Below are 27,049 nucleotides of genomic sequence, written 5' to 3'. Positions count from 1 at the left end.
AAAAAATGGTTAAAAACCATGCAAATGTTATATTATTTAATTTTGATTTAAATCAAGTTATTTGGTAAACACTTGGTTTGATAAGCGCTTGTTTCTACCATATCTGCCATAATCATAATAAATAACTCATTCTTGACGGATGTTCGAATTTGAGTTTTGCATACTGTAGTCGTGTTCCTTTACTAGGCGTTTACACCAGACAGTTTGTCTTCAAATACAACTCTGATTTACTAACACATACAAATATTTGTCGTTTGTCTCCCAGCTGTCCATCATTTTTTCACAGACAGTAAGGAAGACACACTTTTGGCATTTTTGTAAAAATAAGTGAGATAATGATTGAAATGTGTTAAAAACAAAAGAACATGAACAAAAACAAAATATGTGAACGGAAAACGAAAAGAAGTCGATGATTATCATTAAAAATTTTACAACTGTTTTTGCTGTTATCGGGACGCCTACGTCACACAGGCAAGTTGTGGGATTTTGACAATCAATACATGAAGTCAACTGTCCTGTCATTTGTAAACGCAGGGTTACGTGCCAGAGGTTACCATTTTTTACCACTTTTTACCCGCAAAGTGTTCCCTTACTTTTAAAAGCATACACTTTATATGAGAACAGTTCACCACTTTTACCATTTTCTGCCACTGTTACCACTTTTAAAAGTAAAGGAACAGACCATGTATGTACGAAAAAAGCAGATGGTCTGATGGCAACTTAAATTTCCTCTGTGCCACCCTGTCATTGTATACCATTCTTCTTTGACAATTGCGCAACATTGCTATTTTTAAATTTGTCAAACTTGTTGTGGGCGCGAAAAACAACTTTTGCATCATTTTGCGAGGAGTTTTTGCGCGTGTTGGTTTCAAATTTCGTGGCAAAGGATAAATTATGTCGAAAAAATTAAATTCAAGTTTATCAAAGGATGTGGGTTCTCCGAAAAATACACTGTTCAAGTACTTTAGTTCTCCAGCGAGTCAAAAGAAAATACTAAAAACCACGAACAACAATAACAATGAAGAAATAAAGGAAAATATTAAGACGCAAAATGGAAACGTTAAGGAGGATGAGAAGAAACAGCAAAAAATGGATATGTCTGATGACGAGGAAGTTGTTGGACATAAGCAGAAGAGAAAACGTTTAATGTTAGTTGATTCCGATTCCGATGAGGACGAAAAGGGCAAAGATTATTCTCCCGAGGCAAAAAAGAAAAAAGGCAAGAAAAGCAAAGATGATTCCTCGTTTCATGGCTCAGACGAAGAAAGTGATGACGGTTCGTCGTCTGCATCAGGTTGTTCTCCAACGCCCAAGAAGAAAAATGTATGTATCCCTAAATGACGGGGGAATGGAAAATCAATACATAAACATGTAATTTTTTTATTCTTTCCTTTCTTTTAGACCAAAAACCAAGATGAACCAAAATCCAAAAAGGTTAAACTGGATGCCTCCTTGGTTTCGGGAACATTTGCGGAGAAATTAAAACAGTTACAGTCCTCAGATGATTGCAAGACATCAAAGAAACAGGAAGCGAAGTGTGAGGAAATTGTAACAACTTCTACCCTCGACGAGCCGGTCATTTGGCCACATCAAAAATTGGAATTTTTAAAACCAGACAAAATTAAAGACAAGCATGGACGTAGACCAGATCATCCAGACTATGATGGTTCCACACTACATGTGCCGGAGAAATTTTTGGATTCTCTGTCACCGGTAAGAGTTTTTGTGAACAATACAAGAAACAAGTCATGGAATACAAATTCTGTTTATCTCCTTAGGGTGTACGTCAATGGTGGGTGTTGAAATCGGATAACTATGACTGCGTTTTGTTCTTTAAAGTTGGTAAATTCTATGAATTGTACCACATGGACGCCGATGTGGGTGTCAATGAGCTGGGATTTACCTATATGCGGGGGGAGTTTGCACACTCCGGATTCCCAGAAGTATCTTTTGACAAAATGGCCTCAGTGCTGGTGGAAAGGGGTTATAAAGTTGCCCGTGTAGAACAAACCGAAACTCCTGACATGATGACAGAGAGATGCAAACGTATTAAGGCCACCAAATTTGATAAAGTTGTTAAACGTGAAATATGTCAGGTAATGAATCGTGGCACAAGGGTGTTTGGTTCCCAATGCAGCATTACACAAAATCATCAAACAAGTTATATGTTGGCCATTGTGGAGAAACCCCAAGGTGCTGGTGGAGGTACAAGTTGCTATGGCGTTTGTTTTATAGACACCTCAATTGGTGATTGTTATTTGGGTGAATTTGAGGATGATAAGAACTGTTCGCGGTTACACACTTTGCTCTCCCATCACATGCCCGTATTGGTTGTTTTGGAAAAGTCGAATATTGGAGAAAAAACCCAGGACATTATGAGAACAGTATTAAGCGGAACCTTAAAAGAATATATGCCGGCAAATGGGAGCCAACAAAGTACAGCTGAAAAGACCCTCAAAGAATTGGCAGAGAATTATTATGCATGTAATGGTGATAATTGGCCCGTGGTATTGCGCACCATGCAGGATGAATGCGATCATTTGGGTCTAACACCACATCGCCAGGCAAGATTGGCCCTCAAGGCATTGGGTCTGTGTATTAATTACATGAAAAAATGTAAAGTGGCCGAGAAGGTTATACCCATGACAAGATATCATTTATATGAACCACCAGATATGTTGGCGACCACAACAGCTCCAGTCAAGAAATCGTCTACTCTGCAAAGGGCCCATATGGTCTTGGATGCCACCACATTAATGAATTTGCGTATAACTGGCGAAGAGCATTCCTTGCAATCGACATTGGATCAGTGTTGTACCAAGTTTGGTAAACGTCTTTTACATCATTGGCTGTGTGCTCCATCATGTAATTTGGGTATAATCAAAGATAGGCAGCAAGCAATTGCAGAGTTTTTGGAAAAATCTAGCCTTCTGCAAGAGGTAAGAGCCCTTATGGCTCCCTTGCCAGATTTTGAAAGATACCTGGCCCAATTTCATCATTTTGGCAGCAAGCTGGTACAAGAGAAACATCCCGATGGCAGAGCAATACTCTTTGAAGAGAAACAATATAACAAAAAGAAGATACAGGTAAGGAAGATGATTAAAAATCGGGTTTTAAATTCTATATAAATTTATTTTTGTTTTTGTTTGCAGAACTTCATAGCCATTCTCAAAGGATTTGAGACTTTGCAAAGAATACCATACATGTTCGATGGAATCTCTTGTGATCTGTTGAAACATCTAACCCAGGACAAAGAAAATGGCGGAGCCTTTCCAGATTTAAGCAAGCAATTGACATTCTTCAAGGTATAAAAGGTTTTGAAACGAGTTCAGTTTAAGGACCTGCCTCAGATATACAGCGAAAAGTGGATTTTTAAGACAAAGACCGTAGAAAACGTGGATTTTTAGGAGGACCCAAAGAACGTAGAAAACGTGGCTTTTTTAGGAGCCCCCAATGTCTTGAATTTTGAAATATTTTTAGGAGCACCCAAAGACCGTAGAAAACGTGGATTTTTAAATATTATTTGGAGCCCCTAAAGACCGTAGAAAACGTGGTTTTTTTAAATATTTTTAGGAGCCCCCAAATACCGTAGAAAACGTGGATTTTTTAAATATTTTTAGGGGCCGCCAAAGACTGCAGAAAACCTTGGATTTTTAAAATATTTAGGAGCACCCAAAGACACTGGACAAAGTCGATTTTTTTAAAAAATTTTAGATTTTTAAATATTTTTTGGAGCCCCTAAAGACCGTAGAAAACGTAGATATTTTAGGCATTTTTAGAAGCCCCACACGTTCTAGAAAACGTGGATTTTTTTTAAACATTTTTTGGAGCCCCCAAAGACCGTAGAAAAAGTGGATTTTTTAAATATATTTAGGAGCCCCCAAAGACCCTAGAAAACGTAGATATTTTAGGCATTTTTAGAAGCCCCAAACATCCTAGAAAACGTGGATTTTTTAAAAACTTTTTGGAGCCCCCAAAGACCGTAGAAAAAGTGGGGTTTTTAAATATTTTTAGGAGCCCCCAAAGACCGTAGAAAACGTTGATTTTTTAAATATTTTTAGGAGCCCCCCAAAGACCGTAGAAAACGTGGATTTTTAAACATTTTTTGGAGCCACAAAGACCCTAGAAAACGTGAATTTTTTACATATTTGTAGGAGCCCCTAAACTGAACTTCCTTCAACCATAATTCCCTTTTCTCCTTAAGCTAACATTATTCCTTTGCAGGAAGCCTTTGATCACGACAAAGCCTCTGAGAGTGGTGTTATTGCCCCAGAACATGGTGTTGATGAAGACTATGATCGGGTGGAAGCCAAAATTCGAGAAATTAAAGATGAATTAGAAGAATATCGCATTCAACAAGAGAAGTTTTTCGAATGTCGGGTGGCCTATTTTGGTACCGAAAAGAAACGTTATCAATTGGAGATACCCGAGTCAAATGCACGTAAGGTCAACAGTAAATATTCGCTGGAGGGACAGAAAAAGGGTGCCAAAGCTTCTCGGCGTTATACCACCGAGGAGACAAGGGTAAATATGTGGAGCAATAAGTTTTTTAAACTCCAAATTTTAATGTTTTTTTTTTTTTTTTTTTTTTTTTACAGACCTTCCTCAAACGCATGATTGCTGCCGAAGACGAACGCAACACAATTCTCAGAGATTTATCACGACGCATCTTTGAAAAATTCTCCCAACACTACGATCTATGGAAGCAGTGTGTTGATTGTGTGGCCGAAATAGATGTCCTGGCTGGCTTGGCAGAATATGCCCGCACCCAATCGACCGAAATGTGTATACCAGAATTGGTAAATCTTAACGAAGGTGAAGAACCATTTATTGAAATTGAAGAAGGCTATCATCCTTGTGTGGCTTCGGATACATACATCCCAAATGGTTTATCCTTGGGATGTAATGAGACACCAGCTTTGTCATTACTCACGGGGCCTAATATGGGTGGTAAAAGTACGCTAATGCGGCAAGTTGGTTTGCTCACAGTTATGGCTCAGATAGGGGCTCATGTGCCGGCACAAAGTTGCCGCCTATCTTTGGTCGATAGGATTTTTACGCGTTTGGGAGCCCAAGATGACATCTTGTCGGGGCATTCAACATTCCTGGTGGAGTTAAATGAAACGTCGCTGATCTTGAAACATGCCACAGCTAATAGTTTGGTTTTGCTGGATGAATTGGGTAAGTTTAAATTGTTTGGTCCATTGTATTCGAAGTTTACTATTTTTTCTCTTTTAGGTCGTGGTACCGCCACTTATGACGGCACTGCTATTGCAGCCTCTGTGGTGAACTTTTTGGCAGATCTCAAATGTCGCACCCTTTTCTCTACACATTATCACAATCTAATTGATTTCTTCCATAATGATGAGAGGATTACCTTGGGTCATATGGTGGGTATTTTGGGGGGAAAGGATTTTGGAGATTTATAATCCCAATTTTTGTTTTCTTCCTAGGCCTGTATGGTGGAAAATGAGGACACCGAAGATCCTACCCAAGAAACCGTAACGTTCCTATACAAATATACTGCCGGGGCCTGTCCCAAATCCTATGGTTTTAATGCAGCAAAATTGGCTGGCATGCCGCATGGCATTATAAAGAGGGCATATGCGGTAAGTATTTTTTTAACATTAGCCATAAGGCTGTCAGGGTTTTAGACCCCACATTTGTTTCTACGAAATCCGTTTTAAACTATTATAAAGCCCTGTCCGCAGTCGTTTTGGCTGTGCTCCTAAAAATTATTAAAAAAAATCCACGATTTCTGTGGTTCATGGGTGCTCCTAAAAATCTTTAAAAAATCCACGTTTTCTGTGGTCCATGGTGCTCCTAAAAATCTTTAAAAAATTCACGTTTTCTGTGGTCCATGGGTGCTCCTAAAAATCTTTAAAAAATCCACGTTTTCTGTGGTCCATGGTGCTCCTAAAAATCTTTAAAAAATCCACGTTTTCTGTGGTCGATGGGTGCTCCTAAAAATCTTTAAAAAATCCACTTTTCTGTGGTCCATGGGTGCTCCTAAAAATCTTTAAAAAATCCACGTTTTCTGTGGTCCATGGGTGCTCCTAAAAATCTTTAAAAAATCCACGTTTTCTGTGGTCCATGGGTGCTCCTAAAAATCTTTAAAAAATCCACGTTTTCTGTGGTCCATGGGTGCTCCTAAAAATCTTTAAAAAATCCACGCTTTCTGTGGTCCATGGGTGCTCCTAAAAATCTTTAAAAAATCCACGTTTTCTGTGGTCCATGGGTGCTGCTAAAAATCTTTAAAAAAATCCACGTTTTCTGTGGTCCGTGGGTGCTGCTAAAAATCTTTAAAAAATCCACGTTTTCTGTGGTCCATGGGTGCTCCTAAAAATCTTTAAAAAATCCACGCTTTCTGTGGTCCATGGGTGCTCCTAAAAATCTTTAAAAAATCCACGTTTTCCTGTGGTCCTTTCCTCAGCACCCTCTTTTTCAGGAATGGTCTATATAAGCAGCCTTTCTTTCAGGAAGGGTCTATGTAAGCACCCTTTCTTTCAGGAAGGTCTATGGAAGCACCCTTTCTTTCAGGAAAGGTCTATGGAAGCACCCTTTCTTTCAGGAAGGTCTATAGAGGCACCATTTCTTTCAGGAAGGGTCTCTGGAAGCATCCTTTTTTCAGAAAGCATCTCTGGAAGCACCCTTTCTTTCAGGAAGTGTCTCTGGAAGCACACTTTCCGAAAATATCTCAGGAAGCGTCTATACGCAAAATCTGGAAGCACCCTTCTTTCAGAAAGGGTCTATGGACGCACCCTTCTTTCAGAAAGGGTCTATGGACGCACCCTTCTTTCAGAAAGGGTCTATGGACGCACCCTTCTTTCAGAAAGGGTCTATGGACGCACCCTTTCTTTCAGGAAGGTTCTATAGAACCACCCTTTCTTTCAGGAAGGTTCTATAGAACCACCCTTTCTTTCAGGAAGGTTCTATAGAACCACCCTTTCTTCCAGAAAGGTTCTATAGAAGCACCCTTTCTTGCAGAAAGGTTCTATAGAAGCACCCTTTCTTCCAGAAAGGTTCTATAGAAGCACCCTTTCCTCCAGAAAGGTTCTATAGAAGCACCCTTTCTTCCAGAAAGGTTCTATAGAAGCATCCTTTCTTCCAAAAAGGTTCTATAGAAGCACCCTTTCTTCTAGAAAGGTTCTATAGAAGCACCCTTTCTTCCAGAAAGGTTCTATAGAAGCACCCTTTCTTTCAGAAAGGTTCTATAGAAGCACCCTTTCTTCCAGAAAGGTTCTATAGAAGCACCCTTTCTTCCAGAAAGGTTCTATAGAAGCACCCTTTCTTCCAGAAAGGTTCTATAGAAGCACCCTTTCTTCCAGAAAGGTTCTATAGAAGCACCCTTTCTTCCAGAAAGGTTCTATAGAAGCACCCTTTCTTCCAGAAAGGTTCTATAGAAGCACCCTTTCTTCCAGAAAGGTTCAATAGAAGCACCCTTTCTTCCAGAAAGGTTCTATAGAAGCACCTTATACAGAAGGGTCTGTATAAGTACCCTTTCTTTCAAGAAGGGTCTGTATAAGTACCCTTTCTTTCAAGAAGGGGCTGTATAAGTACCCTTTCTTTCAAGAAGGGTCTATAGAAGTAACCTTTCTTTCAGGAAGGGTCTATAGAAGTACCCTTTCTTCCAGAAAGGTTCTATAGAAGCACCCTTTCTTCCAGAAAGGTTCTATAGAAGCACCCTTTCTTCCAGAAAGGTTCTATAGAAGCACCCTTTCTTCCAGAAAGGTTCTATAGAAGCACCCTTTCTTCCAGAAAGGTTCTATAGAAGCACCCTTTCTTCCAGAAAGGTTCTATAGAAGCACCCTTTCTTCCAGAAAGGTTCAATAGAAGCACCCTTTCTTCCAGAAGCACCCTTTCTTCCAGAAAGGTTCTATAGAAGCACCTTATACAGAAGGGTCTGTATAAGTACCCTTTCTTTCAAGAAGGGTCTGTATAAGTACCCTTTCTTTCAAGAAGGGTCTGTATAAGTACCCTTTCTTTCAAGAAGGGTCTGTATAAGTACCCTTTCTTTCAAGAGGGGTCTATAGAAGTAACCTTTCTTTCAGGAAGGGTCTATAGAAGTACCCTTTCTTCCAGAAAGGTTCTATAGAAGCACCCTTTCTTCCAGAAAGGTTCTATAGAAGCACCCTTTCTTCCAGAAAGGTTCTATAGAAGCACCCTTTCTTCCAGAAAGGTTCTATAGAAGCACCCTTTCTTCCAGAAAGGTTCTATAGAAGCACCCTTTCTTCCAGAAAGGTTCTATAGAAGCACCCTTTCTTCCAGAAAGGTTCTATAGAAGCACCCTTTCTTCCAGAAAGGTTCTATAGAAGCACCCTTTCTTCCAGAAAGATTCTATAGAAGCACCCTTTCTTCCAGAAAGGTTCTATAGAAGCACCCTTTCTTCCAGAAAGATTCTATAGAAGCACCCTTTCTTCCAGAAAGGTTCTATAGAAGCACCCTTTCTTCCAGAAAGGTTCTATAGAAGCACCGTTTCTTCCTGAAAGGTTCTATAGAAGCACCCTTTCTTCCAGAAAGGTTCTATAGAAGCACCGTTTCTTCCAGAAAGGTTCTATAGAAGCACCCTTTCTTCCAGAAAGGTTCTATAGAAGCACCCTTTCTTGCAGATAGGTTCTATAGAAGCACCCTTTCTTGCAGAAAGGTTCTATAGAAGCACCCTTTCTTGTAGAAAGGTTCTATAGAAGCACCCTTTCTTGCAGAAAGGTTCTATAGAAGCACCCTTTCTTGCAGAAAGGTTCTATAGAAGCACCCTTTCTTGCAGAAAGGTTCTATAGAAGCACCCTTTTCTTGCAGAAAGGTTCTATAGAAGCACCCTTTCTTGCAGAAAGGTTCTATAGAAGCACCCTTTCTTCCAGAAAGGTTCTATAGAAGCACCCTTTCTTCCAGAAAGGTTCTATAGAAGCACCTTTTCTTTCAAGAAGGGTCTATAGAAGCACACTTTCTTCCAGAAAGGTTCTATAGAAGCACCCTTTCTTCCAGAAAGGTTCTATAGAAGCACCCTTTCTTCCAGAAAGGTTCAATAGAAGCACCCTTTCTTCCAGAAGCACCCTTTCTTCCAGAAAGGTTCTATAGAAGCACCTTATACAGAAGGGTCTGTATAAGTACCCTTTCTTTCAAGAAGGGTCTGTATAAGTACCCTTTCTTTCAAGAAGGGTCTATAGAAGTACCCTTTCTTTCAGGAAGGGTCTATAGAAGTACCCTTTCTTCCAGAAAGGTTCTATAGAAGCACCCTTTCTTCCAGAAAGGTTCTATAGAAGCACCCTTTCTTCCAGAAAGGTTCTATAGAAGCACCCTTTCTTCCAGAAAAGGTTCTATAGAAGCACCCTTTCTTTCAGGAAGGGGCTATAGAAGCTTCAGAAAAGGTCTCTGGAAGCACCCATTCTTGAGAAAGGGTCTCTGGAAGCACCCTTCGAGAAAGGGTCTCTGGAAGCACCCTTCTAAAGAAATCCTTTCTCAAGTCCTCTATAGGTTAACAAATGAAGTAAATAAATTTATTTATACAATATGGGTGGCATTTTTATTGGGATAGCTGTCGCTTTTTTTTTTTGACATAATTTTTTATTATCTTCTTTTTAGTTTTGTTTGGCTCGAGGTCAAAACTAAAAAGAAGATAATAAAAGTCCAATGGTCAACAATAATTATTACAATAATCATAATTTTTATTTTTTTTTTTTTCATTTCAGCTCTCGAAAAAAGTGGAAGCCATTGCTTTGAAACGCAAAATTGCTGCCAAACTTGTTGCTGCAGCTACTGTGGGTTGTGCCACTCCTTCGCAAGCTAATAATTTGAAAAATCTCCTAATACAACTGCAACAATGTCAAGTTTAAGAGGCAATTTTTTGATATATTTCTCGGAAGTTTTTTTTTTCTTATGGACCTCTGTTTTGTTTTATGTCTTCTTCCTATTCATTATTCATTAGTCTACCAGTATTGTTTATTAATACCTACATACAGTTTGTCAAGTAAATGTTTTCGAACCATGGTCCATATGGTAACCCTCCTAGTAGGGATATTTTATGCCTAATATTGTTGATACTTTTTAGTAGTTCACACTTTTTAAGAATAACATTCATAAAATGTCATTATTTTCAAGAACTTACCAGAAATATTGGTTATTTTGGAACCTCCATTAAATTTCGAAAACATTTATTTGACAGCTTGAATTATATGTAGTTATGGGTTTTCGTTATTTTTTGTTAGACTACGTGCGTCAATTTTTTATTTATGCATACTATCTTGTCTTTAATAAGTCTACCAATTATTTTTTGCAAAAAAACCGACATTTTTATCCTAATTATCAGTAATTTTTCATAAATTAATACAGAAAAATGTTAGTTTTCTTGGTTCGAAAACAATTACTTGACAAACTGTATATTTTTTGTTAGTTCCACATTGTTTACAGGTTAAACATACCACCAAATAAAACTCCAAAATCCAAGTATTTTTTTTAATAAACTTCTTGTTGTTTTCATGTTTATTTGGGGTTTTTTGTTTGTTTTGTTTTCTTTATTCTTCTTCATCATTTATCACAGTAAAAATAATAAATAAATAACACACATACACATAAATATGACTATTGCTTTATAATAATTTATAATACAAAATGAAAAAAAAACGACGACGAAAAAATAAGAACAAAGTAAATTTGTACACAATAATGAAAGAAAAACATAATACTTAGAATACGTAGAGATGCTTTAATCTTAAAAAACAAATAAATAAATCTTCTTCTTATTATATAAATTATAAAAAAATATTTGCATTTTTTTTCTGTAATAACTTAATATAATACAACATAGTTAGGAATACATTATTTTTTATTTCTTTTTTGGTTTTTATCATTTGTTTTCTTTTGTATAAAAAAGAGAGTTTTTTTTATTAATACTTTTTTTTCTTTTGTTGTTGTTAAATATGCGAGTGTTGCAAGAGAAAGAATTTGTTTGATTTTATTGTTCATAGAACCAAAAAATTAAAAAAAGAAGCAGGTGGCATATTTTACTTTCAAACTCCATTTTGAAAATATGTTTTTATCTCCTCCTTTGCCACCTTAGCCTTACAAAACTTCTATAAAAAAACTGAAATTACTTAAATATATTTTTTATAATTGTTTGTTTTGTTTTTTTTTTTTTTTTTTTTTTTGTAATTTAAAAAAGCTTTTTCACTACAAAAATTTCTTTTCGAATGCATTTGTCTTTTCTTGTTAATTTTTGGTACTGCGTTTTTTATTTTTTATTGTTTACTCTCTAATTTTAAGCATAAACCAGTAGCATTAATTTTTGTGTTTTGTTTTTGTTTTTTTTTCAAAGAAGCTATTTACAGAAACATTGATTTAGATAAAAGATAAATTATAAAAAATACATATTTTAGGACAAGGAGGATTTCGATTTGTTTTTGTCAGTCATGTTATTGTGAATTATGCTTAATAACATTCTGTGCGTTTAACATGGGGACTCTCTTTATGGGACATAAAAAAAGCCAAGGTTACACAATCAACAGCAAATTGATGATGAACATGATTGGGTCACACATAAAACCTAGAACGCCTTAATAGGAAAGTTTAAATTTTTGGTAGGGTTTGTGGAGAAAAGTTGGGAAATCTCCCTTTCAAATTGGATTTAGAGCATCAAAATGTTTTACAATCATATTGGCCATCAAATTCTACTATAGGTCCTGGAATACACTCAAGCTGACAAGTTATCGCAAGTGCCACAAAGAGATAAAAACAAAAATAGATTTTTAGGTTAGTTGTTTTGCATTTTTGAAATTCATTAAAATTTTACACAATCCCCCATTTAGGACAGCTCGTGTCAAAGGAGAACTTGTTCTACATGAAATTTCAATATGGGCCACCTAAGAAATGAAAACTGTAGGATGATTATGAGGTAAAAACAAATATCAAATTTGAGGTTAGTTTTTTTTTGCATTTTTGAAATTCACCAAAATTTTACATAATACTTCATTTAAGGGTGTTGGTGTCAAAGGGGAACTTTTTCTACATCAATTTTCAGCATGAGTCACCTAAGAAATGAAAACTGTAGCTATAATATTTATCAAGGAAACTAGCAGTGACAAATCGAGTACCCAACATAACCAGCCTAATTATGAATGTAAACTCCCCGAGAGTTTTGTCTCTCTGCCGATTCAAAGGAGAACTTGTTCTACATGAAATTTCAATATGGGCCACCAAAGAAATGAAAGCTGTAGGATGATTATGAGGTAAAAACAAATATCAAATTTGAGGTTAGTTTTCTGCATTTTTGAAATTCAGCAAAATTTTACATAATACTTTATTTAAGGGAGTTGGTGACAAGGGGGAACTTTTTCTACATCAATTTTCAGCATGAGTCACCTAAGAATTGTAAACTGTAGCTATAATATTTATCACGGAAACTAGCAGTGACAAATCCAGTACCCAACATAACTACAACCTAATTATGAATGTAAACTCCCCGAGAGTTTTGTCTCTCTGACGATTCAACTCTAAAGGGAAGTGTGAGAAAACTCACGGGGATTTAATATTCATCAGGGTAATCATGAATGTCAACTCAACGTGAGTTTTGTCTTTGTTCCGTTTCAATTTAAGAAGGAAGGTGAGAAAACTCACGGTGAGTTGATATTCATGATTGGACTGAATAAATACTTCACACACTTTCAGTTATTTGCCAAGCAACTGAAGATACAGAAGCCAGCCAATCTATACAATGTTTCACCGGGAGTCCTGGAGCAAAGGAAATACCTAGGTATAACATATAGCAATCATATATTAGTTTAAATTATACATAATTTATTATTTAAATATATTTTAAGAGTCTCCGGTTTGTGCCCAAATCTCCTGCAAAACGTCAGTATAGCGGATAAGTGTCAATGAAGAAAACATTGTAAATTAAATTTCGCTGTGGGTCACCGAACAAAATAAATCTGCAGGTCCAATGTATAACATGGAAAATAGCAACGACAAATTGGAATGGAATGAAGTGTGGGTAAGTTAAACCAATGTCAATATTCATATTAAAATCATCATGAGAACTTTAATTTAGGAAGTCGCTGTCAAAGAAGATAAGATTCTACATCGGATTTCACTGTGGGTCGCCACCGAACAAAAGAAATCTATAGATGAAATATATACGGGAAAAATATCGGTGCGAACTTGGTAAATGAAAAATACTATTTTTTAGTGTTTTCGATTTCGGCCAAAATCAACCTCGGGACTTTATTTTAGGAGTTCAATGTCAAAGGTGATAAGATTCTACATCAGATTTCACCATGGGTCACCGAAATAAAGAAATCGGTAAGTGAAGTATAAATGGAGATAATATCGGTATGAACTCGAATAATTAAAATTTTATTTTTGTATTATTAGTGTTTGGGGTTTCGTCAAAAATCATCCTCAGAACTTTATCCTAGGAGTTCAATGTCAAAGGTGATAAGATTCTACATCAGATTTCACCGAAATAAAGAAATCGGTAGGTGAAGTATAAATGGAGATAATATCGCTACGAATTTGGATAATAAAAACACTCTTTTTTTATTTTCAGTGTTTGGGTTTTCGTCAAAAATCATCCTCAAAACTTATCTTAGGAGTTAAATGTCAAAGGTGATAAGATTCTACATCAGATTTCACCATGGGTCACCGAACAAAAGAAATCGGTAGGAGAAGTATAAATGGAGATAATATCGCTTCGATCTTGGATAATAAAAACACTCTTTTTTATTTTTAGTATTTACGAATTCGTCCAAAATCATTATCAGAACTTTATCTTAGGAGTTCAATGTCAAAGGTGATAAGATTCTACATCAGATTTAACTATGGGTCACGGATACGGATCACGGAACAAAAGAAATCAACAGGTTAAGTATATATGGGAAAAATAACGGTGCGTACTTGGTTAATAAAAATTATATATTTTTTAATTTTTAGTGTTTTTGATTTCTGCAAAATTATCCTTAGAACTTCTTGTGCTCCTTTCTCCTCAAGACACTCGAACGACTGATCGATCTGGAGATTAGGAGCTTTGCAGACACTGCCTCGCTGAGCAACTCACAGCATGCCTACATGAAAGGTAAATCTGTGGAAACCGCTCTTCATGAGGTCGTGGGTTTTATTGAGAGAAACTTTACCTTGGCGGCTTTCCTGGATATAGAAGGGGCCTTTAACAACGTAAAACTTGAGTCTATTCATCTCTCGCTTAGAGCGGTCAACACCCTGATATGCTGGATAAATAGGATACTGGAGAGCAGGATCATTAATTCCAGTATTGGGGAGTTGACAATAAGGAAGACTGTAACCAGAGGTACCCCTCAGGGAGGTGTACTCTCACCGCTGCTGTGGCTACTTGTGATAAACAATATTTTGGCGGAATTCGACAATCAGGGCATCAAGGTTGTCGCTTACGCGGATGATGTGGTTATTCTAATAACTGGCAAATTCTTGTCCACAATATCGGAGCTTATGCAAAGAGCCTTATCAGAGCTGTCCCGTTGGGCCACCGCAAATGGCCTTGGCGTAAATCCAACGAAAACGGAACTGGTACTGTTCACTAGAAAGGGCAAGCTCGGTGATTTCGTGCCACCAACATTGGATGGAGTGCAATTACATCTATCTCCTGAGGCCAAATACCTAGGTACAATCCTGGATTCTCAATTGAGATGGAAGAGGAACGGACGAAAAGAGGTATGATTGCACTTTATTCATGTAAGAATTCGATTGGGAAAAGCTGGGGATTAAATCCAGCTATTATACACTGGCTGTATAATACTGTTGTGAGACCCATCTTATCCTACGGATGTCTTGTCTGGTGGCATGCGCTTCGACATAAATCGAACTCCGGCAACATAGACAAGGTGCAAAGGGCAGCCTCGATCCTGATTACTGGAGCTTTTAGAAGTACACCACAAGCAGCTCTAAATGCGATGTTGAACCTCTTGCCCATGAGACTCAGCATCAAAGGCTACATGAATTGAATCGTTGGCGTGACAGCACCTATGGACATGCATGCATTCTTCGGGAGCTAGGACCAAACCTTAGCTTCAATCTGCAGGGGAAAATTAGCGACTACTTATCACCAATCCAAAGATTTGAAGATTTTGAGGTCGTTATCCCTAATAGAGATGACTGGATCCGTAGTAACCCTCCTCTGGACGGTCTGGCTTTCTACACAGACGGTTCCAAGATGGAAGAAGGTACCGGAGCTGGCGTCTACTGCGAAAAGCTTTGTCTCGAATACTCATATAGGTTGAACAGCGACTGTAGTGTTTTCCAAGCAGAAATCTTCGCGATCAAAATGGCTGCAGAGTTGATAAAAAGTCTGGATGCAGAGATCTTTGAACCGGTGACTATCTTCGTTGATAGTCAGCCGGCGCTTAAAGCCATCAATTCCTCCAACATCAAGTCTGAGGCCGTTCTTGAGTGTAGAACTGCTTTAGGGAACCTCACAAACGCTGTCCGACTCTGCTGGGTACCGGGACACTGTGACATTGTGGGAAACGAGAAGGCAGATGAACTGGAAAGACATGGATCACAATCAACAAGTCTAGGAATCACTGACTCAATCAAACCACCCATAAGTCACCTTTTTCGGAGAGTGGAGACGTTTTTTGAAGAACGAGCCAAGGAACTATGGCATAATGAAACAAGGTGCAAGGGCCATTTGGCCGACTCTATCAAGAAACAGAACAACTTACCTCTTAAATTTGAGCAAATCAGAAATCAGGGTATTTTAAGGGGGTCATTACCGGTCATTGCAACATCCGAGCTTTTGTCGGTAAATGGCAGGATGACGGCGTGGACTATTGCAGGCTCTGTGAAGATGAGGAGGAAACGGAGACTATTGAGCATATTTTATGTCGTTGCCCGATGTTAACTCGAAAACGATATAGATTAACAGGAATATGCTTTCCTCCAAGCTTAACCTTCTACTCAAACATGGAACCAACAATCATAAATAACATCATCAAAGCCTTGAATTGGCTGGGACAATGGACCGAAAGGTCTCTTGTTGGCGTAGTCAATATATATATTGACTACACATCCCCAAACCTAACCTATCCTTAGAAATTTATTTTAGAAAATTAGTGTCAAAGGAGATAAGATTCCACATTGAAATTCACTATGGATCACCGAACAAAAGAAATCTTTAGGTGAAGTATAAAAAGATATAACATCGTTAGGAACTGTAATAAAGAAAAACTAATTTTTTATTTTTAGTACATCAAATTTTGTTCAAAATCTCCCCAAAACTCCACATTATCGTAGAGGTGTTAATGAAGAAAATATTCTCCATCGAATTTAGCTATTAGCAGTAGACCAAAAAAACTTTGTACATCCATAATATATTATGGAAAATGGCAATAACAAATGGGAATGTAATTTTGTCTGGGTACGTTTCGTACTTTCCCAAAACGCATATTAAAATCATTGCAGGACTTTATCTTAGCACGTTGTTGCCAAAGGAAAAAATATTCTACAACAAATTTCACCAAGGGCCAGGGAACAAAAGGAATCAGTAGCTCCAATGCATCGCTCTAAAACACCACTGAGTTGGAAAACATTCCCCAAGAGAATGTTCCCCAACATGATGCGGAAGCTGTGTTGGAAAACATTCCCCAAGAGAATGTTCCCCAAAATGATGCCGAAGCTATGTTGGAAGACATGCCCCAAGATCATATTGATAACGTGACTGTTCCCCAACATGATGCGGAAGCAGCCTTCGCAAACATTGAAGATAGACATAAGCTTCTTTCCCGTACTTTTTAATAGTAAAACTCGTAAAAGAGAGAACTGCAAAAAATTTGTTTTCACACACAAGTTTTTTGAAATAGTTCGGGAACGGAAAAATGGAAAATACGTCAAAAAAACTGGAACAAATGTCAAAGTCGGCGTATTAGCCAATCAGACGCCGGCAACCATGTTACTATTTTTTACTCGCCCAAATTTGTCGTGTAAAAAGTTTTTAAAGAGAGTGCCATTCAGCGCCATTTTTGTTTAAAGAGAAGTGAACATTTTACAACTTTTTTGTGTACGGGAACGCTTTTTCGAGTAAAAGTCGTAAAAATTGTAAAAACTTTTTAGTTCTGGAACACAGCTATATTTTCGCTGGGCTTATTAGTGGTCGATACGCAGAACCTTACTCTGAAAGACACTTAAGAGTACTTAACACGTTCGCGGACGTGAATGCTATAGCATTCCGATGTAAAATGACGTGAATGCTATAGCATTCACATGGTCAGCCAAATTTTGTTCATTTACTTGTATACAATCTTAAATTTTTGTGATTAATATACATAATACGATTTATTTCAACAAGATACATTCTATAATAAATAAAAAATAATAATAATAATCAATAATTACTAAATAAAAACAAAAAAACTAATTTCGAAAATAATTGGGTGTCATTTTTTTCACTTCTCCGAATTTGCTTGCGTCCGCGAACGTGTTAATGTTTACTTACTAAAGTCTAGAATAATGTATGAATCTTTGAGGGTAGAAGAAAATGCTCCCATTCCCGCAGCATAATTTCTAGAAGCGCAGCGGTCCAGAATAGATGTAGGTTTTGATGAAGAAACAACCAATATTTTAAGGGATTTGTTCAGTGAAATGCCTGAAAATGAAAGGCTATGTGTACTAACACTCGATGGAATGGAAGTACAATTATTTGAAGATGTAAAGCGTAAAGCATACATTTTTCAAATACACGGCTTTCATTCTGATTGGGAACAATTATTAGGCCTTAAAGTTTTTTATAACTCAGCTGACGCGATAAATATCCGAAATACTACGCATGAAGTATTAAGTATCGCCAATAGCATAAACGCTAAAATTGCGATGAACATTTTAGATTACGTTGGAGCACATGCTAAATTGCTGCGTGCGACATTAAACCAATCGTTTAATGAAATTGTGCAAGGGTATATAATACCCATTGCAATTGATATGATGCATATCGTCACCATAAATGCCCGAAGACGTAACCCACAAAACCAAAAATTTACGGGAGAAGCAAAAAACGTTATAAAATTAAAAACTCTTTTATGGAATATTAATCTTATGAAGGCGAGTATATGGGATATTATCGATCATATACGAAGGGGAATTTGTAGTGAAACCAAAACCGCTGAAGTGATTAGTTTTGAGATCCTCCATTACAACAAAATCTGCAACATTATCCCATTTTACGAACTGCCATTTCTTGAATAGCATCTTTGGTTTTGAACGTAAAAGCTTGAAATTTTGCTAGAGCATGTAATTTAGCTTTATGTGTCAGATTACGTCAAAAAACGAAATTCTATTTTCATGTCGGTTACGTCTTCGGGCATTTATGGTGACGATATACTACAATTACTAAATCCAATGACTAGATCCTTCGGTAACAAGACGATGATTTTCAATAATATTACGATATCTATGGAATTTATAAGACTACCACGTAAAATTCCATGCATACTACCGACTATGAGTTTCGTTTATTCAAAATTATTTCTCACTCTATAATCAGGAAGTTGTAAATTCACTTGTACACTCCACTACAGATGAATATCTTCAAACAAAAAACTTTGTAAGAGGCATGATAGATATAGTAGAGTTAATACAATATGAGTTATCTTATTCCTTGGAACAGAAAATGTTAAAATTACAAAGATCCATAGCATTTTTACGCAATATTGAGCCAAATACAGCTAGGAGTTGGATAAAAACAATGGAGAATATCCTTCTCATAGGTGAAAAATATGGTGACATTCCACTAAAAAAATTAACTACACACCATAATGTCGAAGCGTTAATTTTTAACATTAGACACAAACACAATTTCACGCCAACTGATACACAAGCATTACGTTTCAAGTATGGATCAGATGCTGTCATAAAGGGTCGCTTTTGGCTTTGTCCTTTCCATTACATATTATTGCCATAAAAAATTAGGTTATTAAATTAAAATACGGCAAAAAGACAACTTCAATGAGGTCATATAGAGCTACAATGTTCTACAAAAAGGATTCTCATAATGTGCTTAGTAATTTCCCATACCCTACACCTAAAGCAAAAGGAATCTTCGGATACTCGTTAATTTGTTTTACCTCTTTACGGAGGAAAATATTACCAGGAAAAAGAGTTATTAAGATAAGCTAAAACTACCACTACAATGAGATCCTATAGGGTTGCAATGTTTTACAAAAATGATCATCATAATGTGCTTAATAATATCCTCGAACATATCCTACACCTAAAACAAAAGGAAGCTTGGGATACTGCTTAATTTTTTTACCTCTTTATGTTGGAAAAAGTAATATTTTCCTTTTTTAATGGAAAGGCCCTTCGTAGACGTTTTTGATGCTCATATTGGCCACAAAAGTGTTCCTCACAGTGTTTTGATACATCCACTGAACACACCCCATGCCTTAAAACAGGTTTATTGAATCGTGTTTCCACACTAATCTGCTTCAGACGTGTAAACTTAGCTTTAAATGGAATGTTGAGGGGGGAATATATCTTAGGGAGTTATAGAGGCTTATAGGAATTTCTTTTAACTAAAACTTAAAAATTCTGGACTTATGACTAAATCAGTTGTTTTGGTTTTGAGATTACTTTTTACATAACTTTGGTAAAAATAACTAGATTTTGTGGTTTTTACTACAGGGTCTCGTTTTAAAGGGTGGTTAACTTCCTTCCTTCAGGAAAAGTAACTGTCACACCCTTATAATAGCATCAGTCATCTTCGATCTTCATCACTTACCACTTGCCCCTCTTACAGCCTTCTTCTAATCATCTGTTATTATATCTTTGCGTGCCTTAAAATTACGCCATGAACCATTTGTACAAACACCAGCACCACGCCACCAATCATTGACATCTGTATACCAGCGGGGTTTCTTTAACGATTCCTCATCGTGCAACGATGCACACACCCTACACCAATAATAGGTGTTAATGAACTCTCCCGTACCCTTCCAATTGAAATATGAATTATATAGCTTATCATCGTTGTCCAATATATGTAGATAATCTGCCAACTCCGAGGCTGAAGCGAATTCATCAACATGAATATAAGATCTTTGGGGAGCGCTAACTTCATAATCTTCAGGTCGGGCACCCATTACAATTGGTAAGATATTACGATTCAGGGCATTAACGAAGAACTTCTCGGTGATATAATCACGACAATTGGAATTTTCAAAGGCCAAATAGAATTTATAGTCACGATCGAGCATTTCGAAACATTTGTCGGCGTTGACACGGGAACACTTGTAATTGCCACAGGCTCCATAGATGTCAACCTGAGAACAAACAGAGGGGAAATGTACACAAATAGAGAGAAGTTGGGGTATAGTATATTGATGGACTTACATCTATGTATTTCCCCAACTCATGGGCAAATTGCAGTCTGCCATTCCGAGCCCCACAATTGGACACAAACCAGGCAACCTTTTTGGTTTTATTGGCAGCATAATTTCGATCTTGTTCCTGTTGCCGAACACGAGTGTCATAGTATTGCCATTTTTCATAGGGCGCCACAATATCACTGTCACGTCTAAAAAAAAAAAAAAAAAAAATTGAGAAGGTGAGGTTAAAAAGAGAAAAGTAAGGTTATGAAGAAAAAAAGTGGGGTTATGAATAAAAAATGAGGTTAAGAAGAAAACTATTTTTAAATTACGAACAAAAAAGTGAGGTTATAAAGAAAAAAGGTAAGGTTATGAAGAAAAAAGTGAGGTTATGAATAAAAAATTAGGTTAAGAAGAAAATTTTTTTTAAATTACGAACAAAAAAGTGAGGTTATAAAGAAAAAAGTAAGGTTATGAAGAAAAAAAGTGAGGTTATGAATAAAAAAATGAGGTTAAGAAGAAAACTATTTTTAAATTACGAACAAAAAATTGAGGTTATAAAGAAAAAAGTAAGGTTATGAAGAAGAAAAAGTGAGGTTAAGAAGAAAAATTTCTTTGAATTACCTATAAGTTGCCGTCCAATTGACAGCATCCGGAACCTTAACATTTTGTGTGTGATATGGACACTCCAAATGATATAACATTGTAACCTGGCGAGAATTGGCCGGTTTGCGCAAACCAGTGGGTATAAAATGATCTTTATATAAAATCATATCGGCTGTATTGGCTTGATCGCGTGAAGCAGTTATGGTACATGTGTCCACCGGACACTTTGAACGTAGGAAGACATCACGGCCTAGTAAAACAAAACAAAAACAATTAAAATCCCAAATAATTAATTAAAATTAATTTCCATTTCCATTACCGGCCTTAACATTCCATGGCCCCAGACCATTATACAGCAATATCGTTTTTAATTTACCGCTGGCCTTAATCTCTTCATAGTTGGCCGGTACATACATTAGCTGATTAATTATACGATCACTGTGCGGATCCTGATAGGGAAATAATTTCGAACCCTGTAAATGGGCCTTTTTGCCACGACGTTTTTTGGGAATTTTTGATGGTTTTGGATAATAATCACCATCTTTAAAGAACCATGGTCGTGGTAATGGTTCCATATTATCGGAAGCTATAGGATTTTGTTGTTGCTGTTGCAACTGTTGTTGTTGTTGGGGTGCTTGCAGTACATTCGATGATTGGGACTGTTGTTGTTGTGATTGAGGCTGATGCTGTTGTTCACTATCCGCCGGTTGATCGGATTCTGTGTGTGTTGTTTTTGTTGTCGAAACTTTGCCATTTTCTGTTTCGGCTGGTTTATCTGTATCATCGTCATCATATTTGTCATTATATTCATCGGCTTGATTTTGCTCAATATGTTGTTGATGATGACTGGGGCTGAACTGGGACTGGGCTGAATTTTTTGATTTCCATACATCACGTTCTCTGTTAAAAATTTGAGAGATTTGGGAAGAAAAATATTTAAATTAGATAAGATTGAATATCTTAAAGATAAGATAAACTTGAGGGGTATGTTGGGCCTTCGGTTTGATATGAAAAGTAAGTGAGAGTGGCAAAAATGTGCAATCATGATTGTTTTATAACCCAAAATGTTCAAAATTTAAAATTAAGAGAGCTTTTAAGTTTTTGGATATTTTTTAAATTTGGTCGAATTTCCCAAAATTAAAATTGGTCGGATTTTCCAAAAGTTTTTTTTTATCAATTTACTAAATTGGCAAAAATGTGCAATGATGATTGTTTAATAACCAAAAATGTTTAAAAATAAGACGAGCCTTTAAGTTTTTGGATATTTTTTTAATTTGGTCGAATATCCCAAAATTAAAATTGGTCGGATTTTCCAAAAGTTTTTTTATCAATTTGCTAAATTGGTTGATTCCCAGGATTTTTTCATCATTTTCAAAATAGACTAACAATTTTTTGGACATTTTTAAATTTGGGTGGATTCCCAAAATTAAAAAATGATCGGATTTTTCTTATTTTTTATTATATTATTACTATGTACATAGTTTGATTCCCATGACTTTTCATATTTTTAAAAATAGATCGACTATGTAATAATTTTTTGGATATTTTTAAATTTGGGCGGATTCCCAAAATTAAAAACTAATCGGATTTTTAAAATTTTTATTATCCATCTATTTCATACTATGTTTCCCATGATTTCTGCATCAAAGTAAACATGGATCGACTATGTAAAAAGTTTTTTGTAGTATTTTTTTATTAATTTGGTCGAATTTCCAAAATTAAAAACTGGCCGATTTTCTATAATTTGTATTCTATAATTTGTATAACACCACCGTTGGAGGGTTTCACGCGATTTTTTTTATTAATTTTCCATGAATTGAAAATTTGTCGTTTTTTTTTAAAAAACATAAAAAAATTTCTTATAAAATTCGATTATGGGTATGTTGGACCTTCTCTTTGATATGTAAAGTAAGTGAGAGTGGCAAAAATGTGCAATGATGATTGTTTTATAGCCCAAAATGTTTAAAATTAAAAAGTTTTTGGATATTTTTTAAATTTGGTCGAATTTCCCAAAATTAAAATTGGTCGGATTTTCCAAAAGTTTTTTTACTACTAAATTGGTTCATTCCCAGGATTTTTCATCATTTTAAAAATAGATAGACTAACAAATTTTTGGATATTTTTTTTTTTAATTTGGGTGGATTCTCAAATTTAAAAACTAATCGGATTTTCCATATTTTATTATTACATTATTACCACATAGTTTGATTCCCAGGAATTTTCATAATTTTAAAAATAGATCGACTATGTAATAATTTTTTGGATATTTTTTAATTTGAGCGGATTCCCATAATTAAAAACTAATCGGATTTTCGAAATTTTTTATTAACCATCTATTTCATATTATGTTTCCCATGATTTATTCATCAATTTAAACATGGACCGACCATTTAACAATTTTTTGTAGTATTTTTTTTATTAATTTGGTCGAATTTCCAAAATAAAAAACTGGCCGATTCGCTATAATTTTTATTCTATAATTTGTATAACACCACTGTTAAGGGTTTCACGAGAATTTTCTATTAATTTGAAATTGGTCGAATTTTCCATAAATTGAAAATTTGTCGTTTTTCAAAAACGTAAACAATTTTCTTATAAAATTCGAATATTACGCACAAATTCGTAACGGTATCTAAATTATTTTAAAAATTGTTTATAATATAAAATTCGGGCTAGTCTTTTACAAGTTTTTTAATATTTTCAAATTTGGTCGAATTCCCAAAATTAAAAATTGCACAATTTTCTATAATTTTATAAAAGCCGACTTCCGTATTGTAAGTTGCTTTGTATTCGTGCATGAAACTAGGGTTTCTTAAATCGAATTCCATACTAGAATAATTTTATGAAATTGCAGTAGTGGGGAAATCGATTTAAGAACCCCTAGTTTCATGCACGAATACAAAGCAACTGATAATTTGGAAGTCGACCAAACTCACAAATAGAAGATTTCACGTGAATTCGATTTCAAATTTGTCGAATTAATACGAATATTTTCCAGAATAGAAATTGGTCGTTTTTCAAAAATGTTATTAAGTATGTGAATTTAGCTGAAATTCGGTAAAGGCATTTGTATTATCTTAAAAATAGTTTATGATATAAAATAAGGTCTAGTTTTTGAAAATTTTTAGGATATTTTCAAATTTGGTCGAATTCTCAAAATTAAAAATTTTATAAACCCACCAATAGAAGATTTAACGTTAATTTTCTATCAATTTAAAAATGGTCGAAAGTCGCCTTGATTTGAAGATTGGTCGTTTTTCAATAACGTAAAAATGTTTTAGAAAAAAATAATTTTTTTTTTATAAAATTCAAATATTACGCAGAAATTCGTAACAGCATTGGTATTGTTTTAAAAATTGTTTTGTAAACAAAATTTGGCCTAGTTTTTAACAAATTTTAGGATATTTTCAAATTTTTTTCCAATTCCCAAAATTAAAAATTTAACACTTTTCCGCAATTTTATAATCCCACAAATAGAAGGTTTCAGTGAATTTTCTACCAATTTGAAATTGGTCGAATTTCAGCGAATTTTCACTGAATTGAAAATTGGTCGTTTTTCAAAAAACGTAATAATTTTATTATATAATTCAAATATTGAGCAGAAATTCGTTACGGCATTGTTATTATTTTAAAAATAGTCTATAATACAAAATTCGGTATATTTTTTTTTTTTTTTTGGTCGAATTCTCAAAATTAAAATTAGTCGGATTTTCCATACAATTTTTATTACTACATAGTTTAGTTCTCAGGATTTATTTCATAATTTTAAAAATAGATCGTATATACAATAGGTTTTTGGGATATTTTCTAATTTGGTCGAATTACCCAAATTAAAATTGGGATTTAATAGGATTTTCCACATTTTTCATTATCCATTTACTCCATATTATTTTCCCATGATTTCTTCATCAATTTAAATAAACAAGAATCGATTATTTAACAAGATTTTGTAGGTTTTTTAATTTGGTCGAATTTCAAAAAATAAAAATTGGAAAATTGTTCGTAATTTTTTTAACCCACAAATAGAAGGTTTCCAGCGAATCAATTTGAAATTTTCATTGAATTGGAAATTGGTCATTGAATTGTAAATTGGTCACCTTTGGTCGAATTCCCAAAATAAAAAATTGGTCATTTTCATATGTTCATAATTATATTGTTTCACATGAGTTTTGTATTAATTAATTTGGACAAAAGTTTTCCTGAATTAAAAATACATAACCGTTTTTTTTAACAAGTTTTTAAAATTTTCAGATTTGGTCGAATTTCCAAAATTAAAATTTGGTCAATTTCTACAATTACATGGATTTACATGAGTTTTGTTTTAATCTAAAATATGACGAATTTCCACAATTTGTTCCTTATTTAAAAATTGTTCGTTTTTCAAAAGTATTTAAAAATTATATAAAATGCACATTGGTATAAAAATTAATTAAAATTTGTTATATACTCACTTAAAATTATATAAAAATATTAACAATAGAGCACATATGATTGTAAAGTAAAAATACTTTTTTAACGATATCTTTGGACGTCTCATTGTTAGCTGATGAAACCAATTTTTCTGTTTTGTTTATTTGGTTTTGTTTTAATGGTAAAACATTTATTTAAATCTCGCCAACATGTTTATCTGAAAATACATATAAAGAAAGAGAGAGAGAGAGAGAGAAGAAAATGTAAAATTATTAAAAACATATTAACATTAATTATAATTACATGGTTGAATACAAGAACTAATAAATGGATCATTACATTTTCACTGTGGGGTATGTTCAGTGAAACACTTTAAGAACTATTTTTTGCACTATAAATATAATTCATTAGAGGAAAGTTTTATTAAAATTTCCTAAAAATAATATTGTTGGAAGTTTTAGTTTTAAGGAGGAACAAATATATTGACTGTTTCTATGATTTTTACATGCCATAGATGTTGGGTATGTTCAGCAATATTAGGGAGAATAGTATGAATAATATTTTTGCAGAATAATGTAACCTTTTTGCATTTTGGGCCTATATTTTCCATAGTACTTGATTTTCGGTAATAAGTGTCAAGGGAAAAAATATTCAGAACATCGCGGGGAACATTTTTGTCAAATATATTAAATCCCTAGAACCTCATTTTGGGGTCTTTTAGATCCATCGCTAAAAAATGTACTAAAAACGTTTTTGGGTATTAAGGTTTCCGTATTTGGGCATTTATCTCCCATAATACTTGATTTTATGAAATAAGTGTCAATGGAAAAATTATTCGAAACATCTCTCGGAACATTTTTGTCAAATATATTAAACCCCTAGAACTTCATTCTCTGGCCCTTTTGGACCCATCGCTAAAATAAAATAACTAAAAACATTTTTGGGTATTAAGTTTTCCGTATTTGGGCATTTATCACCCATAATACTTGATTTTATGAAATAAGTGGCAATGGAAAAATTATTCAGAAGATCACTCGGAACATTTTTGTCAAATATATTAAACCCCTAGACCTTCATTCTCGGGCCCTTTTGGACCCATCGCTAAAAAATTTACTAAAAACGTGTTTGGGTATTAAGGTTTCCGTATTTGGGTACTTATCTCCCATAATACTTGATTTTATGAAATAAGTGTCAATGGAAAAATTATTCAGAAGATCACTCGGAACATTTTTGTCAAATATATTAAACCTCTAGCTAACGATTAAAGGGCACTTTTGGACCCATCGCTAAAAAAATTACTAAAAACGTTTTTGGGTATTAAGGTTTCCGTATTTGGGCATTTATCTCCCATAATAATTGATGTTATGAAATAAGTGTCAATGGAAATAATTTTCAGAACATCACTCGGAACATTTTTGTAAAATATATTAAACCCCTAGTACTTGATTTTGGGGGACTTTGGATCCATTGCTAAAAAATTACTAAAAACATTTTTGGGTATTAAGGTTTCGGTATTTGGGCATTTATCTCCCATAATAATTGATTTTATGAAATAAGTGTCAATGGAAAAATTATTCAGAAGATCACTCGGAATATTTTTGTCAAATATATTAAACCCCTAGAACTTCATTCTCGGGCCCTTTTGGGCCCATCGCTAAAAAATTGACTAAAAACATTTTTGGGTATTAAGGTTTCCGTATTTGGCCATTTATCTC

At 34.9% G+C, this 27,049-nt stretch overlaps 2 protein-coding genes across 3 annotated transcripts in view; one reads left to right on the top strand and one right to left on the bottom strand.

Moving 5' to 3' along the window:
* The first annotated feature begins 738 nt into the window (after positions 1-738).
* On the top strand, positions 739-10,457 carry Msh6 (DNA mismatch repair protein Msh6). Of its 2 annotated transcripts, XR_012413001.1 has the most exons (10): positions 739-1,323; positions 1,402-1,713; positions 1,779-3,086; positions 3,153-3,305; positions 4,225-4,524; positions 4,599-5,181; positions 5,239-5,390; positions 5,454-5,609; positions 9,687-9,964; positions 10,388-10,457. XR_012413001.1 is itself a non-coding variant. In XM_073987970.1 (9 exons), the coding sequence occupies exons 1-9, from the start codon at positions 895-897 to the stop codon at positions 9,828-9,830; spliced, it is 3,537 nt and encodes a 1,178-aa protein (XP_073844071.1). In that variant the 5' UTR covers positions 754-894; the 3' UTR covers positions 9,831-10,457. The 2 variants fall into 2 exon arrangements, 1 of the variants encoding a protein (XP_073844071.1); XM_073987970.1 differs by having other exon boundaries at positions 754-1,323; positions 9,687-10,457.
* A 6,273-nt stretch (positions 10,458-16,730) lies between these two features.
* FucTA (glycoprotein 3-alpha-L-fucosyltransferase A) overlaps positions 16,731-27,049 on the bottom strand; it is a 35,485-nt gene continuing 25,166 nt past the window's right edge. The window contains exons 2-6 of the mRNA XM_073987971.1: positions 25,376-25,551; positions 21,244-21,824; positions 20,943-21,174; positions 20,344-20,527; positions 16,731-20,273 (exon numbers count right to left, since the gene is read on the bottom strand). Coding sequence (XP_073844072.1) covers positions 19,758-20,273; positions 20,344-20,527; positions 20,943-21,174; positions 21,244-21,824; positions 25,376-25,461 — 1,599 coding nt within the window. The 5' untranslated portion in view covers positions 25,462-25,551 and the 3' untranslated portion in view covers positions 16,731-19,757. The remainder of the gene's footprint in view (positions 20,274-20,343; positions 20,528-20,942; positions 21,175-21,243; positions 21,825-25,375; positions 25,552-27,049) is intronic.

The sequence above is a fragment of the Musca autumnalis genome, unplaced genomic scaffold, assembly GCF_047663935.1.
Source record: "Musca autumnalis isolate F117 unplaced genomic scaffold, ASM4766393v1 scaffold_4, whole genome shotgun sequence".
NCBI classification, from domain to species: Eukaryota; Metazoa; Arthropoda; class Insecta; order Diptera; family Muscidae; genus Musca; species Musca autumnalis.
Note: the sequence above shows the minus strand (reverse complement) of the source record. Positions and strands in the feature narration are given on the sequence as shown.

Bases quoted from the DNA above. Each gene is read 5' to 3' on its own strand.
- Msh6 (XM_073987970.1), top strand. From the start codon at position 895: ATGTCGAAAAAATTAAATTCAAGTTTATCAAAGGATGTGGGTTCTCCG. The intron at 5,391-5,453 runs GTGGGTATTTTG...TTTTCTTCCTAG, and splicing joins GGATTACCTTGGGTCATATG to GCCTGTATGGTGGAAAATGA. The intron at 5,610-9,686 runs GTAAGTATTTTT...TTTTCATTTCAG, and splicing joins TTATAAAGAGGGCATATGCG to CTCTCGAAAAAAGTGGAAGC.